General features: G+C 51.4%; 2 protein-coding genes across 3 annotated transcripts in view; both read left to right on the top strand.

The window, feature by feature from the left end:
• Positions 1–959: 959 nt before the first annotated feature.
• On the top strand, positions 960–2,629 carry RPP25L (ribonuclease P/MRP subunit p25 like). 2 transcript variants are annotated; one of them, XM_007968920.3, is made up of 2 exons: positions 960–1,069; positions 1,793–2,629. In XM_007968920.3, exon 2 carries the CDS (start codon positions 1,829–1,831, stop codon positions 2,318–2,320), a length of 492 nt encoding a protein of 163 aa, XP_007967111.2. In that variant the 5' UTR covers positions 960–1,069; positions 1,793–1,828; the 3' UTR covers positions 2,321–2,629. The 2 variants fall into 2 exon arrangements, with proteins under 2 accessions (XP_007967111.2, XP_007967112.1); XM_007968921.2 differs by lacking the exon at positions 960–1,069 and adding an exon at positions 1,079–1,319.
• Positions 2,630–12,125: 9,496 nt separating this feature from the next.
• The window catches only part of CNTFR (ciliary neurotrophic factor receptor), a 49,375-nt gene continuing 47,420 nt past the window's right edge, over positions 12,126–14,080 (top strand). Inside the window, exon 1 of the mRNA XM_007968949.3 lies at positions 12,126–12,355. The gene's annotated coding sequence lies outside the window, so the exon portion shown is untranslated. The remainder of the gene's footprint in view (positions 12,356–14,080) is intronic.

Raw genomic sequence — 14,080 nt, 5'->3', positions numbered from 1 at the left:
CTCTCTTGGGAGGCTACCTGCTACCACTAGCTGAGAAGGGCAGCCTAAGAGGTTTGGATGCAGGAAGTTTTGGTCCTGGGGAGGAGAATTGGGGAAGTAGGGGCGCTGCGGCAAGCATGTTGAGAAACAGATTGGCACCGTACTCCACCAAATGTTTGCTGCCCCCTTGTGGTCTCAGGGAGTGCTCTGGCTCCAGACCCTTTTTCCAACCGCCCGCTGGCCGCCCCGCCTATGCGACCTCTCCGGCACCTCAAATTCAGCGTGTCCAAACCGCTCTGAAATCTGGGAGTCATCGTAGCTCGGAATTTCCTACATCTGTCCAAACAGTGGCCAGCTCGTCACTGAACCTACCTACTAGTATCTCCCAACTTAATCTTTTTTCCATTCCCACTGCGATTTCTCTGGTTCATTAACGTAACAAATCATTTAACAAATATTTGAGCGCCGGTCATACGCCAGGCACCATACTAGGCTTCGTGGGCACCCCCGCCCCCTGACTCCGTGGCAGGTGTCGTCCGGGGCTGCGGCCCGATTTCCCCATCACTCCCTCCTGGGCTCCCTTCACAAGATCTGGTTCGACTGGCCCCTGGAAAACCCCCGTGGTCTGCCAGCGCCCACAGGATGAGGTCGAAGTTCAGAAGTCGGTAACTAAGGCTCTTGCCCGTGCAACAGCAGCCACTCCAAACTGACGCTTTTGTTCGCACCCACGGTGAAACCCACTGCTCCCGCTTTGCTCAACAGCTAACACCAGCCCTCCCATCTTCTAAAGTCCAGATCCCCCTCCTTAAGACGCAGGAGTTCCCTGACGGCCGCTCCTTTCTACCGCAGGGAACTACCCTGCCTCCTTCCGGGGCGTAACAGCGGAGGCTGTGCTCGTTTTCCCATATCCACTGGGACTGGTCCGGGGCGCCCTGGCCGGCGGGTTTCCCGGGCGGAGATGCCTACGGTCCAGTCCCTCATGCCCCGCCCCTCATGCCCCGCCCCCTCGGGGCGTGCGCGGCCCCGCGGCCTCAGCGCACTCCGGGCCCGTGCGCCATCTTGGCTCCGGATCGTACGTGAGGCGGATTCGGTGAGAGTCGGAACCGGGCGGGCAGAGGGGCACTCGGAGGGTGGGAGGACGCCTGCTGCTTGGCTGCAGCGGCCGGCAGGACCCTGGAAGCGACCGTGGCTATGGAAACAGCCCAGGCTGTCTTGGAATATCCTGAGCAGCCCTCCGAGTCGAGCCTCTGCCCCCGAGTTTCTGAGTGACCTGGGTTGATATGGATCGACCCTGGTAATCTCTGGGAGAGGGGCTCAGTTCTGTTTGGGGGCAGCACTGGGTAAGAGTTCTTGGCTGTTTCCCGGGGGGCTGGGGCTAAGGGCCGTGTCCCTGTCCTTGTGAGGAGCGCTCTCTATTGGTATTAATCAGGGGTGAGGGTTCCAGGCCCTGTTCCAAGGAGTCCAGGATAAGGGGGGCTAGGCCCCAGTCCTGGAGAGTTTGGGATGAGGGGGCCTGGCACTATCCCAAAGAGCTCAGTGTTTGGGGAATTTGGTCGTGCCTCTGGGACTCCAGGATTGGAGGTGGGGGTGTTATGGCCCTTGTAGAGGAACGGAGTGTATGGGGTACAGCCCTTTCCCGGACGGCGGCAGGCATGGCCCTTGTCACAAGATGCTAAGGACGAGGGGACATGATCCTGTTTCTGGGATCCTGTTTCTGGAACGGGGAGCAGGGCCATATCCTGAATGGAGATAGGGGATGGTGGACAGTGACTTGGGGCATATTGCTTAGCACTCATCTGATGCTTCCCTGCAGTGGGCAGCGAGAGTCACATTCAAGACAGCAAGCAGGATGGAGCACTACCGGAAAGCTGGCTCTGTAGAGCTCCCAGCGCCTTCCCCAATGCCCCAGCTACCTCCTGATACCCTTGAGATGCGGGTCCGAGATGGCAGCAAAATTCGCAACCTTCTGGGACTGGCTCTGGGTCGGTTGGAGGGCGGCAGTGCACGGCATGTGGTGTTCTCAGGTTCTGGCAGGGCTGCAGGAAAGGCTGTCAGCTGCGCTGAGATTGTCAAGCGGAGGGTCCCAGGCCTGCACCAGCTCACGAAGCTACGTTTCCTGCAGACTGAGGACAGCTGGGTCCCAGCCTCACCTGACACAGGGCTAGACCCCCTCACAGTGCGCCGCCATGTGCCTGCAGTGTGGGTACTGCTCAGCCGGGACCCCCTGGACCCCAATGAGTGTGGCTACCAACCCCCAGGGGCACCCCCTGGCCTGGGTTCCATGCCCAGCTCCAGCTGTGGCCCTCGTTCCCGAAGAAGGGCTCGAGACACCCGATCGTGAAGACCTGCTGAGCCAGCCTGTTCTCCAGGCCTGAATGTCTGGGATGCTTGTGCCTTTTCTGAGAAGCCCTGTGACTGCGCAAATCCCCATCAAGGTTTGAGTCCACAGAAGTGGACTTCCCTGTCATGCTTTCCCTTCCCTCTAGCATGTGGGAAGGGACTGCTGTGAAGAGTGACAGGTGTGGGGCCTCTGCCAAGTTCCGCGTTGCTCAATAAGGGCTTACTCTGCCTTCTACCTACAATGCATCTGAACTGCCTTCTGAAAGAGGTCCAGGGAGGGATTTAGGAAATAAAGTTTCTACCTATTTGATGAGCCTCTACTCAGCCTGCTATGTGGAGTGGGATTAGAGAAATGGGAGTCCCTAGCTTTACCCCCTGGGAGCTGATCCGGTGAAGACAGAGGAAGAGTAGTAGGCTCAGGCTGGTGCTGGGAGAATCTAGTGTGGACAAGAAGCCTTAGTCAGTACTAAATATATCTAATTCCCTGGGTAGTTATTTAATCCTGTTTTGGCCTGGTTTAGGAACACTGCCAGGTCAGACATTTCTCTCCATCTGCAACTTACAGTATAGTATAGTGGTGGTGAGCATGGACTCTGGTACCAGTCTGCCTGCGTTTCAATTCTGGTCTGCCACTTACTAGCAAGTTACTGCTCTGTGTCTTAGTGGTCTTATCCATAAAACAGGAATACAATAGTGCTTATCACATAGGGTTGTTATGAGATTAAGTAAGGAAATATACATATATGACATTTAGATACCACCTTGGCACATAGTGCTATTAAGTGTTAATTGCTATTATCATTATTAATGATTTACCTATCCCAAATGCAACAACTGTCTCACACCTCCTTCCCTCCAGCTTCCTTGTCCCAGTCTCAGCTATGGAGCTGGACTCCTGCTTTGAAGAGATAGAGGCCTTCCGAACTCCCTCATGTTCCATCTTCACCTACAGACCTATCTGTATAAACATTTATCCTCAACTCCACTAGTTTGCAAACATGCTTTTTCCTGTCTTAGAAACATATCTTTGGGTTGGGCACAGTGGCTGATGCCTGTAATCCCAGCACTTTGGGAGGCTGAGGCAGGAGGATTGCTTGATCCCAGGAGTTGGAGACCAGCCTGGGCAACATAGTAGTGAGACCCTGTCTCTACAAAAACATCTAAAAATTAGCTAGGCACCTTTAGTCCCAGCTACTTGGGAGGCTGAGGTGAGAGGATCGCTTGAGCCCGGGAGGTTGAGGCTGCAGTGAGCCATGATTGTGCTACTGCACTTTAGCCTGGATGACAGAGTGAGACCCTGTCTCAAAAACAGAAAATAGGCTGGGCGCAGTGGCTCACACCTGTAGTCCCAGCACTTTGGGAGGCCAAGACCAGCCTGGTCAACTTGGTGAAACCCCATCTCTACTTAAAATACAAAAAATTAGCTGGGCATGGTGGTACGTGCCTGTAATCCCAGTTACTTGGGAGGCTGAGGCAGGAGAATAGCTTGAACCCAGGAGGCGGAGGTTGCAGTGAGCTGGGATTGCACCACTGCACTCCAGCCTGGGTGACAGAGCAAGACTCCGTCTTGAAAAGACAGAACAGGCCTGGCATGGTGGCTCACCCCTGTAATCCCAGCACTTTGGGAGGCCAAGGAGGGTGGATCATGAGGTCAGGAGTTCGAGACCAGCCTCGCCAACATGGTGAAACCCCCTCCCTACTAAAATACAAAAATTAGCTGGGCATGGTGGTTTGCACCTGTAATCCCAGCTACTTGGGAGGCGGAGGCAGGAGAATTGCTTGAACCCGGGAGGCAGAGGTTGCAGTGAGCCGAGATCATGCCATTGTACTTCAGCCTGGGCAATAGAGTGAGACTCCATCTTTTAAAAAAAAAAAAAAAAAAAAAAAACAAGACTGGGCGCGGTGGCTCACGCCTGTAATTCCAGCACTTTGGGAGGCCGCAGTGGGCAGATCACAAGGTCAGGCGTTCGAGACCACCCCGACCAACATGGTGAAACCCTGTCTCTACTAAAAATACAAAAAATATTAGCCAGACCTGGTGGTGGGCACCTGTTATCCCAGCTACTTGGGAGACTGAGGCAGGAGAATCGCTTGAACCTGGGAGGCAGAGGTTGCAGTGAGCCGCTGAGATTGCACCACTGCACTCCAGCCTGGGCGACAGAGCGAGACTCCGTCTCAAAACAGAAAGAAAAACAACAAAAAAACCCCACCTCAATCCCACATCTCTCTCCAGGTCTCATCCTTGCCTTTTTTCCCTTTGCTGCTCCTTTTCTGCTTCACCTTGGCCTTAAACTCTCAGGGTCGGGGCATGAGAAGAGAAGTGAAGGTTGCATTAGTAGCAGGGGGTGCTGCGGGAACTAGAGCAGGATTATGGGCAGTAGTGAACTCTGAAGAATTGAATCGGTTGGATCTCCCATGGATCTTGAGATTTTCTCCAATGTGTCCAGCAGCCTGGGTGTCCAGTCAGGAAAGCAGAAGGTTGGGGTTCTTCTGGGCTCACATTGTAGTAGAATATGTAGTAGAATGGGCCTAGCAATGTAAGGATGTTGCACTTAGCTGAGACCAGGCAGGAGGGATTGAGAGGGAGAGGGAATTGGAGGACTGAAGGCCTTGATAAGGGCTTAGAGGAGGGGTAAGGTGACCACAGGGCCAGCAGGCAGTGGTCAAAACTTTAAATACTGCATCCTTTGCTTTCAAAGATAGGTTAGCTCTGAGTGATGTGGAGGGCACTGGGGAAGGGGTATGTGATGAGGATTCAGAGGAGATTAGGAGAGAAAACCTCAGTGGCTGCCGAGCCAGATCTCTCAAATGCACAGGGTCATGAAGCATCTCATACACTCCTAAAGGGAATTATGGCTGTAGTGGCAGTGACTCAGGTGTCTTGCTGCCAGCAACTGACTGACTTCCCCCATTCTCCTCTCAGCTAATTCAGGGATTTTGTTCCCTCTCCGCTTCTGCATACTGCTTTTTCTCTGAACATCTTCACTTGTGTGTCTTCTGCCATCAGCAGTTCTGTGAGTAGCATTGGATCTCCGGAGCTTTGAGGCCAGGCTACCTTGCAGACTATTGACCTTTGGCTGATGATCTCATCCCATCTGCTGATGGCCAGGGTGGAGGGATCACATGGAATAATCATGGTGATCTGTGCTGAAGGTGGCATTGCGAGCTCTGGAGTCCCAGGAGGGGCATTTTCTCTCCCTCTTTGGTCTCTACAGGGCCCAGCTGGGGCCTGCAGGAGGAATGGTAGGGAGGGGACCAGAGACATGAGCCCTTTGGAGTCAGAAAGGCTGATCAACTTTACAAGAGAGTGCAAGAGTTGTGTCTAGTTCTGTCCACTTTCTCCTTAATTCACTGCAATGTGGCTTCTGCCACCATAAGGTCATGTCTTGGCACAAAAGGTAAGGAAGTAGAGACAGCTCTTTCAAGAAATTGGATTGTGAATGGGTGGAAAGGGGTGATAGACAGCAGGAGAGGAATGTGGAGTACAGAGTGTTGGGTTTTGTTTTTGTTGTTGTTATGGTTGTTGTAGTTTTTAATATACTAGCAGGGACTTGAGCATGTTTATAGGCTGACAGACGGAAGAAGCCAGTAGGGAAAGAAATGAAGCATGCAGGAGTTTGTGGATAACTCACAGCATGAGGTTCCTGAGCAGGTAAAAGTGAATGGGATCCAGAAGCATGGAGGTAAGGGCCTCCCAAGCGAAGAGGAGGGATGACTTCCTGTAACAGGAGGGATGGAGTTGAGGGGACAGATATGTATGCAGATAGGTCTAGAGGTGAAGATGGGAAATGAGGGAGTTCAGAAGGCCTCTATCTCCTCAAAGCAGGAGTCCAACTCCATAGCTGAGAGTGGGGCGAGGAAGCTAGAGGGAAGGATGTGTGAGATAGTTGTTGCAGTTGGGAGAGGTGACTAGGGAGATGTGACTAGGAGAGGTACAGGAGGATGACCAGGCAGGGCTAAAAGCCCAGTGTAGGCTTTTGACCATGAACTTGTAGGGTCATTGGTCAGGGTGTGTGAGCTCTAGCAGCACCCACAGGATAGGTGAGGACTCAGAAAAAGCACAGTTGCATTCTTCCAGACTGACTTTAAGACAGGTAGGAATGATGGAAAATGCATGAGGAGACTAGCAAGAGAGTACATGTAGTGAAGGACCGAGGCATCCAAATTGGGCCAGGAGGGAAGTGAGGGAAAGGGGACAGGAGTCAGTGGCCTGGAGATCCCCATGAAGATGGGGTGGAGTGAGATGGACTATCCTAGGACAGGAACGTTGTAGCTGTATGGTTTCCTAGGCTGCCGTAACAAAGTGCCACAAACTGGGGGACTTAGAACAACAGAATTTATTGTCTCACAGTTCTGGAGCTGGAAGTCTGAAATCAAGTTGTTGGCAGGGCCACACTCCCTCTGAAATCTGTGGGGGAATCCTTTCTTGCCTCGTCCTGGTGATTTGCAAGCATCCTTTGGCATGCTTGACTTACAGGTGCATCATGCCAATCTTCATGTGGCATTTTCCCTGTGTCTCCACCCCATCTTCCCTTTTTGTGTGTCTTTGTATCCAAATTTCTTCGTTTTGTAAGAACACCACTTACATTGGATAAGGGCCCACCCTAATGACCTCATTTTAATTTGACTATCTCTATAAAGGCTCTATTTCTCAATCTCTCTCTCTCTCTCTCTCTCTCTCTCTCTCTCTCTCTCTCTCTCTCTCTCTCTTTCTCTCTCTCTGTCTCTCTCTCTCTCTTCTTTCTTGACAGAATGTGGCCCTGTTGCCCAGGCTGGAGTGCAGTGGCGCAATCTCGGCTCACTGCAAGCTCCGCCTCCTGGGTTCACACCATTCTCCTGCCTCAGCCTCCTGAGTAGCTGGGACTACAGTCACCTGCCACCATGCCCGGCTGATTTTTTGTATTTTTAGTAGAGACGGAGTTTCACCGTGTTAGCCAGGATGGTCTCGATCTCCTGACCTCGTGATCGGTCTGCCTCAGCCTCCCAAAGTGCTGGAATTACAGGCGTGAGCCACCGCGCCCAGCCTAAAGGCCCTATTTCTAAATAAAGTCACATTCTGAGGTACTGGGGATGAAGATATCAATATATGGTTTTGGTGGGGGGGTGGTGGGAGTGGAGGGCACAATTTAACCCATAACCACAGCTGAAGGATGGGAAGGTATTAATAGGGTTGAAGGTTTTTGGAGCTGATAGGATTTGTGGGCATGAGAGTGGATGGCTGGAGGGTCTGGAGGAAGAGACATGGAAGATAAGCTGGTGAGTTGAGGCTGGGAAAGGTAAGGTGGAGCATTCTGGTGGGCAATGGAGTCATCCAGGATGGAATGTGTTGCTTATTCTTACTACCTGTCTTAGAGGTGGCATATCTAGCCACTTTGTGTTTGTTCCCTTGGAATGGGGACATCAGAACACAATATGCCTGGAGGAGTTGTGTGCCTCCCATATCCAAGCAGGCACCGAGTTCTGCCCGTTTTGCCTTCTAGGTCTCCATCCCCAAAGCCTCTGTTCGTTTGTGCCATTCATTATCGCTCGGCAGTTTCCATATTGATCTCTGTGCTTCAGTCCCCTCAGACCTCTCCCCCAAACCAAGCCACTGGCTATTTCCTTTGTTTAGAATGCTCTTCCCCCTGTACTTGCATGGTTATCTCCCTCCCTCCTTTAAGTCTTTGCTAAAATGTCACCTTCATGAGGCCTACTCTGGCCACTTCATTTAAAATTGCAGTCCAGCACTTTCAATCTTCCTTACGCTGCCTTTCCCCCACCCCAGTTTTTTTTTAACCTCTATGATATTTACGTCTTTAAAATAATATTTTCGTTTATTGTCTTCTCCTGATGAGAATGTAAGCTCCAAAAGGGCACGATACTTTGTTTCATTCCTTTATGTAACCTAAGGATCTTGAACATCACTTGGCACATAGTAGGTGCTCAATAAATATTTAGTGAGTAAATGAATGTTGAGCACCCCCCCCCCAGTGTGGGGCCATACTCAGATCTGACCTTGTAATTCCTCTAATTCCCTTAGCCTCCATGCCAAGATTAGAGGAGAGGATCCAGGTTCATTCACTACATTCACTAGGTGTTTGTGGGTTTTTTTTCTTTTTTTTTCTTTTTGGAAATGGAGTTTCGCTCTTGTCACCCAGGCTGGAGTGCAATGGTGTGATCTCAGCTCACTGCAACCTCTGCCTCCCAGGTTCAAGTGATTCTCCTGCCTCAGCCTCTGAGTAGCTGGGATTACAGGCGTGTACCACCACACCTGGCTAATTTTGTATTTTTAGTAGAGACAGGGTTTCTCCATGTTGGTCAGGCTGGTCTCGAACTCCCGACCTCAGGTGATCTGCCTGCCTCAGCCTCCCAAAGTGCTGGGATTACAGGCCTGAGCCACTGAGTCCAGTCCACTAGGTGGTTTTAAAGGACCCCTTTGCTTGGCCTCTGCCCATGGCTTAGTCCATCTTTGGCCTGGTCCTCTTGGACCCTAAGCTCTGACCACTTCCCAAGTGACAAGATTTTCTGCCTCTGAGCCTTTGTTCTTGTCATTCTGTCTGCTTGGAACTCATCAAGAATGTTCAAAGGACACTGGTGCTGGCCTCTGAGCACTCCCTTGGGGCCTACCTCCCCACTCCTTACTGTAATACTAGTCTAGTCCAGCTCTCACATTGATAGGTGATGTTCTGGCTACACTCACTTCTGGCTTTGGCCACAAGGTGGCAGCATTTGCAAAGGGATGGCCCATTCCTTTCCAGAGTCTGTGCAGAGGGCCTCAAGAGTCCCCAAACAGAGAGACTTGAAATTTGATCTTTAATGGGCTCAGTGACCCCTCAGTTATTCAACAAACAGCTGATGATCATCCACAATATGACAAATATAATCACTGGGCTCGGAACCTCCAACCCCACGAGGGCTATAGCCACATATGTAATTTCCCTATGGAGGCTGGGTGCGGTGGCTCATGCCTGTGGTGGGTCCCAGCACTTTGGGAGGCCGAGGCCGGCGGATCATTTGAGGTCAGGAGTTAGAGACCAGCCTGGCCAACATGGTGAAACCCTGTCTCTACTAAAAATACAAAAATTAGCCAGTCAAGGCCGGGCACGGTGGCTCACGCCTGTAATCTCAGCACTTTGGGAGGCCGAGGCGGGCAGATCGCGAGGTCAGGAGATCGAGACCATCCTGGCTAACACGGTGAAACCCCGTCTCTATTAAAAATACAAAAAATTAGCCAGGCGTGGTGGTGGGTGCCTGTCGTCCCAGCTACTCGTGAGGCTGAGGCAGGAGAATGGCGTGAACCCAGGAGGCGGAGCTTGCAGTGAGCCGAGATCGCTCCACTGCATTCCAGCCTGAGCTACAGAGCAAGACTCCATCTCAAAAAAAAAAAAAAAAAAAAAAAAAAGCCAGTCGTGATGGTGCACGCCTGTAATCCCAGCTACTTGGGAGGCTGAGGCAGGAGAATGGCTTGAACAGGGGAGGCAGAGGTTGCAGTGAGCCAAGATCCAGCCATTGTACTCCAGCCTGGGTAACAGAGTGAGACTCCATTTAAAAAAAAAAAAAGTTTCCCTATGGTGTGACAAGTACACAGATTAGGCAAGTTTACTGCTGCATGAGTTCAGACAGAGCCCGTATTCCAACCTTTAGAGACACACAAAGATTTAAAGAAGAGAAGGTGATACCTGTGTGGAATCTTGGATAGCTTAGGAGAGACGTGGGCATGACATTCCAGGTGAAGGGAAGGGATAAGCCAAGGCATAGAAGCAGCGTAGAGATGATCACTGGAGCATGAAGTTCAAGGCAGAGAGTAAGGCATGAGGCTCATAGGTGAGTGGGGGTCAGACAGGGAGGCCTGCAAGCCTGGCCAAAGGTGCTTGGACTCTATCTTGAGGGAGATGGAACATCACTGAAGGCTTCAAGGTGGGAGCTCTGCGGAATATCAGATTGTGTTTAGAAAGAGAACTCTGGCTACAATGTGAAGAGTGGATTGGGGGTACAGGGCAGGAAGAGCAGTGAGAAAGCTACTGTAGGGATCCAGCGGGGAGTCAGTGAGGCCGAAATTATAAGCAGAGCAGGCCCTGAAGAAGCTCCTCCCAGCCCACAAGGCCATTCAATTCCTGGCACTTTAAAAGGGTTCTTGGCCCTAGGAACTCTCTCCCCCACCATCTGAACCACTCAGCCCCTCTGTTCCTGAGACTCCTTTTGATGCATCTCAGCAACTCTGATTATTCTAGCTGGAACCATGGTCTTTGTCAGTTTCCATATGGAGGCCACTGTGTCCTAGGTTCCTCTATGTTGGTAGATTTGTTAGACTCCAGCTCAGCCTACACCCCAGCCTCTCTCAGTGTGATCCTTTCAAGCACCCTCAGTTAGGAATGTGACTGAAGGATCGCCTCCACCAGGGAGCCAAGACGAGCACTGCTCACCCCTGTCATCTCCTGCTACTCCTTACCAGAGGCCACTGGCAGGACTGATGCTGAGGGAAGGGCATCCCCTACAGGCAGAGGGGCATAACCTGAGGAAAGGCCTAGAGGTAGGAAAATGCAAAAGAGGTTTGGGGAGCAGGGGCTGGCATTGTTAGCAGGGTCTGGCAGGGAGAGGTCAAGGCCTACAAAACCAGGCTCAGAGCCATACCATATACTACAAAGCAGGAGATACCATAGCCAGGTTTTGAGCAGGGATTGAGAGTCACCTTCATTCATTATCTCATGAATATGCACAGAAACCTGTTGAATTATTCAAATAGAAAGGATGTAAATCTGTATGCAATTTTGGCTCTGCCCTCCCTGTTGCTATGGAAACCAGAGAATAGCAAAGTAGGAGCCCAACACCCTGGGGAGACCAGGCTAGAGAGACTGAGGCCAGGAGACTCCTCTGTCCCTTGCCCACTTTTCCCACTCCTAATGTTTTGATCTCTTTCTTTGCCTCACCCTGTCTTTGCTTCCTTCTGCCTTGTCCTCTGTCCATCTCTCTGCCTCTCTTGATCTTGCTGTCGCTGTCCTCCTCTCTCTCTCTTTTCCATCTCTCTGTCTCTCTCTCAATTGTTTTTTTTCTCCCTGTCTCTGTGTTTCTCTGCCTGAGTCTGTCTGCACATTATTGCTCTGTGACTGAGACAGTTTCTCTCTGATTTCATATCCCTCCCTATCTTGGTCTCTGTGTCTTTAATTTCATGGCTCTCCTTTCTGCATTTCCCTGTCTGTGTCTCTGACTCACATCTCTTTCTCTGCATCTTTGTTTTTGTGCCTGATTGTGTCTCTGAGAGTTTCTATTTCTCAGTCTCTCTCCCAGGCTCTCTCTTCTCTCTTTTGCTCTGATTCTATCTCTCTGAACCTTTGGTCTCAATGCTTGTCTTTATCTAATGAGAAGGACAAGAAGTTGCACATTCTGTCCTTACCTGATGGAACGTTCTGCCCCTTGCCCAGCTGCCCACATGTTCGCGGATTCCTGGCTTCTCTCCCCACATAAAATCCTGTTTCGGGTCTGGCCCCCATCACAGTACTGGCGTAGGATCCTCATGACAGGCCCAGACTGGCTACCAGGACACCAGACTCCTGCCTCAGCTTCTGCCTGCCGTGTGCCCCTGCCCAGAGTTTCTCCCTCTCTGGCTCTGTATTCCCAGCACTCTGCTTGAAGCTGGTGGGCACCTTGAGGCAATGATGTCTTGGGAGTAGGGAAGTGAGGGGGGAGTCTTAGTGGCCCACCCATCTGGCCCTCTGCCCAAGAGTTGATGTGAAGGGGCTGGCCAGGGCCCACATGTGGTGGCATCTAGGGCTAGTCGAGACCAATCCTGACCCCCAAAGAAGACTCCTTGCTGAACCACAAAGTTGAGCAGCAGCCTTTCCATAGTCTCTCCATGTTCCTGCCTGCTACAGCCTCAGCCATTCAGTTCTTTGTTTGGAGTCCTCTGTTTGTCCCTCCTTCATTTGGTTTATATTTGATGAGCACCTATCCTACTCCATGCCCTCTGCCTTCACAGGTCCACAGTGACATGGAAATGACATCTGGATTTCTTGTGTGCGCCCCACCACCACCACCACCAAGAAGGAGCTTTTTGGACCAGGTGAAGAACACAGACCCTTCGACCCCTGCAGTTTCCTATCCCTGGTGGTCTTAGCTTAGGGGTGCAAGGCTTATGCAGTTGCCAAAGTCATAGATTGAGATTGAGAAGACAGAGACACAGAGATAGAGACAGACATAGGGAGAGCCAGAGACAAGAGAAACTAGATCTATGGAGGCAATGTGCTTCCATACAGGGTTTGGGATGGGGTATGGGAGGCTTAGAGCAGAACTTGGGATAAGGGTGGGCCAGAATGTTTTGAGGGCAGGTAAGTAACCCTGTGTGGAGGTAGAGGGCTACCCCTTTCAGTTCTGGCCTTTGGGCAGGTTGCCTCACCTCCAGGCAGGCACTAGTTATAGGGATCAGGCCTGGGTCCAGGTGTGGGGGCAGCCAGAGCAGTCAGGACAAGCCCCACCTCCTCCAAGAGGGTTGCCAGAGTGAGCCCCCAGCTCTCCTGCCCAGTCCATAGACAGAAGTACTCACCCCAACGATTGTGGTTCACCTATGTTCAGGCTCAGGCATGACCTTGCTGCCCTGAATGCCATATTTGAATTTACCTTCCTGGACACCCCTACCCTACCTCACCTAGGCCAGTTGTGCCAGAGGGTTGGAGCAGGGTCATGCAGGCAGGGCCAGATACAGGGAGAGCCAAAGAGATCAAGAGAAAGACAGTAAAAGACAGAGACAGAGGATGATGTTGATAGAGAGATGGGGAGAAAGGCCGTGACAGAGGAGACATAGACATCGACTGGGAGGAAGCCAAAGTCAGCAGATGAAGGGGGCTTTAGCACCTGCCAGGGCTAGCGCTAAGCGCTTGACTGGATTATCTTATTTAACTTAATCTCCACCACAGTCCTAGGAAATAGGCACTGTTATGATCCCATTTTACTTCTGAGGTAATTGAGACATTAAGTCACTTTTCAAGGCCACAAAGCCAGTAGGTCGTAGAGTACGTATTTGAACCCCTCTGTCTCTAACTGAAAAGCCAGGGAGAGAGATAGACATAGAGACAGAGGCAGGCTCAAATCTCCACACCAGCACTCGGGGAATCTAGGAATCCTGAAATCTCCGGACAGGTGTGCAGGGGGAGGGCCTTCCCATCAGTCTTACAAAAGTGCAGCTTCTGGTCCTTTTGGCAAGAGACAAGGACTTCAACATAGAGAAAGAGAGACATCCAAGCAAGGAGAGAGATTCCAGGCCACAGAATTCCTTATCTGACCTTCTCACTTCCTGCTACCCTGGTGTGTAGCCTGTACTGCCCCTGCTATAGATCTGGCCAGCCAACACCTCCCTCTGGTGGGGTTCAGGCTTTGAGATCTATTTTTCTCCACATATTTATTGAGCACGTGCTAGTTGACGGGCCCTCCTGCCCCACATCTACCTCCTCCCTTTCTTTTTCACTGTTGCAAAATTGTTCCCATTGTCTAACTTCAACCTACTAGGTTCTGCAAAAGGGATTGTTAAGACTAGAATTTGGGATGCCTCAATATGAAGAGGTTAGCCTGGTATACAGTAAGCTTTTCTGAGCACAGAGAAGAGGTCCCAGAGGGCTGGTTTTGGGTGCCTTCTGGTTGGAGGCCCCTTCTAGTTGGTTTGAGGAGGAGGGTCAGCAGCCCAGCTGCTGGGGGCCTGGGAGAGCTGAGCTGTCAGTGGCAGGGAGGATCGGGGTGAGAAGAAAACCAGGAGCTATCCTGAGGGAGCCGTGGAGTCAGCGTTATGGTTTCTAAT

The sequence above is a fragment of the Chlorocebus sabaeus genome, chromosome 12, assembly GCF_047675955.1.
Source record: "Chlorocebus sabaeus isolate Y175 chromosome 12, mChlSab1.0.hap1, whole genome shotgun sequence".
Lineage (NCBI taxonomy): Eukaryota > Metazoa > Chordata > Mammalia > Primates > Cercopithecidae > Chlorocebus > Chlorocebus sabaeus.
The sequence above is the reverse complement of the archived record's forward strand: the minus strand, read 5'-3'. Positions and strand labels throughout refer to the sequence as shown.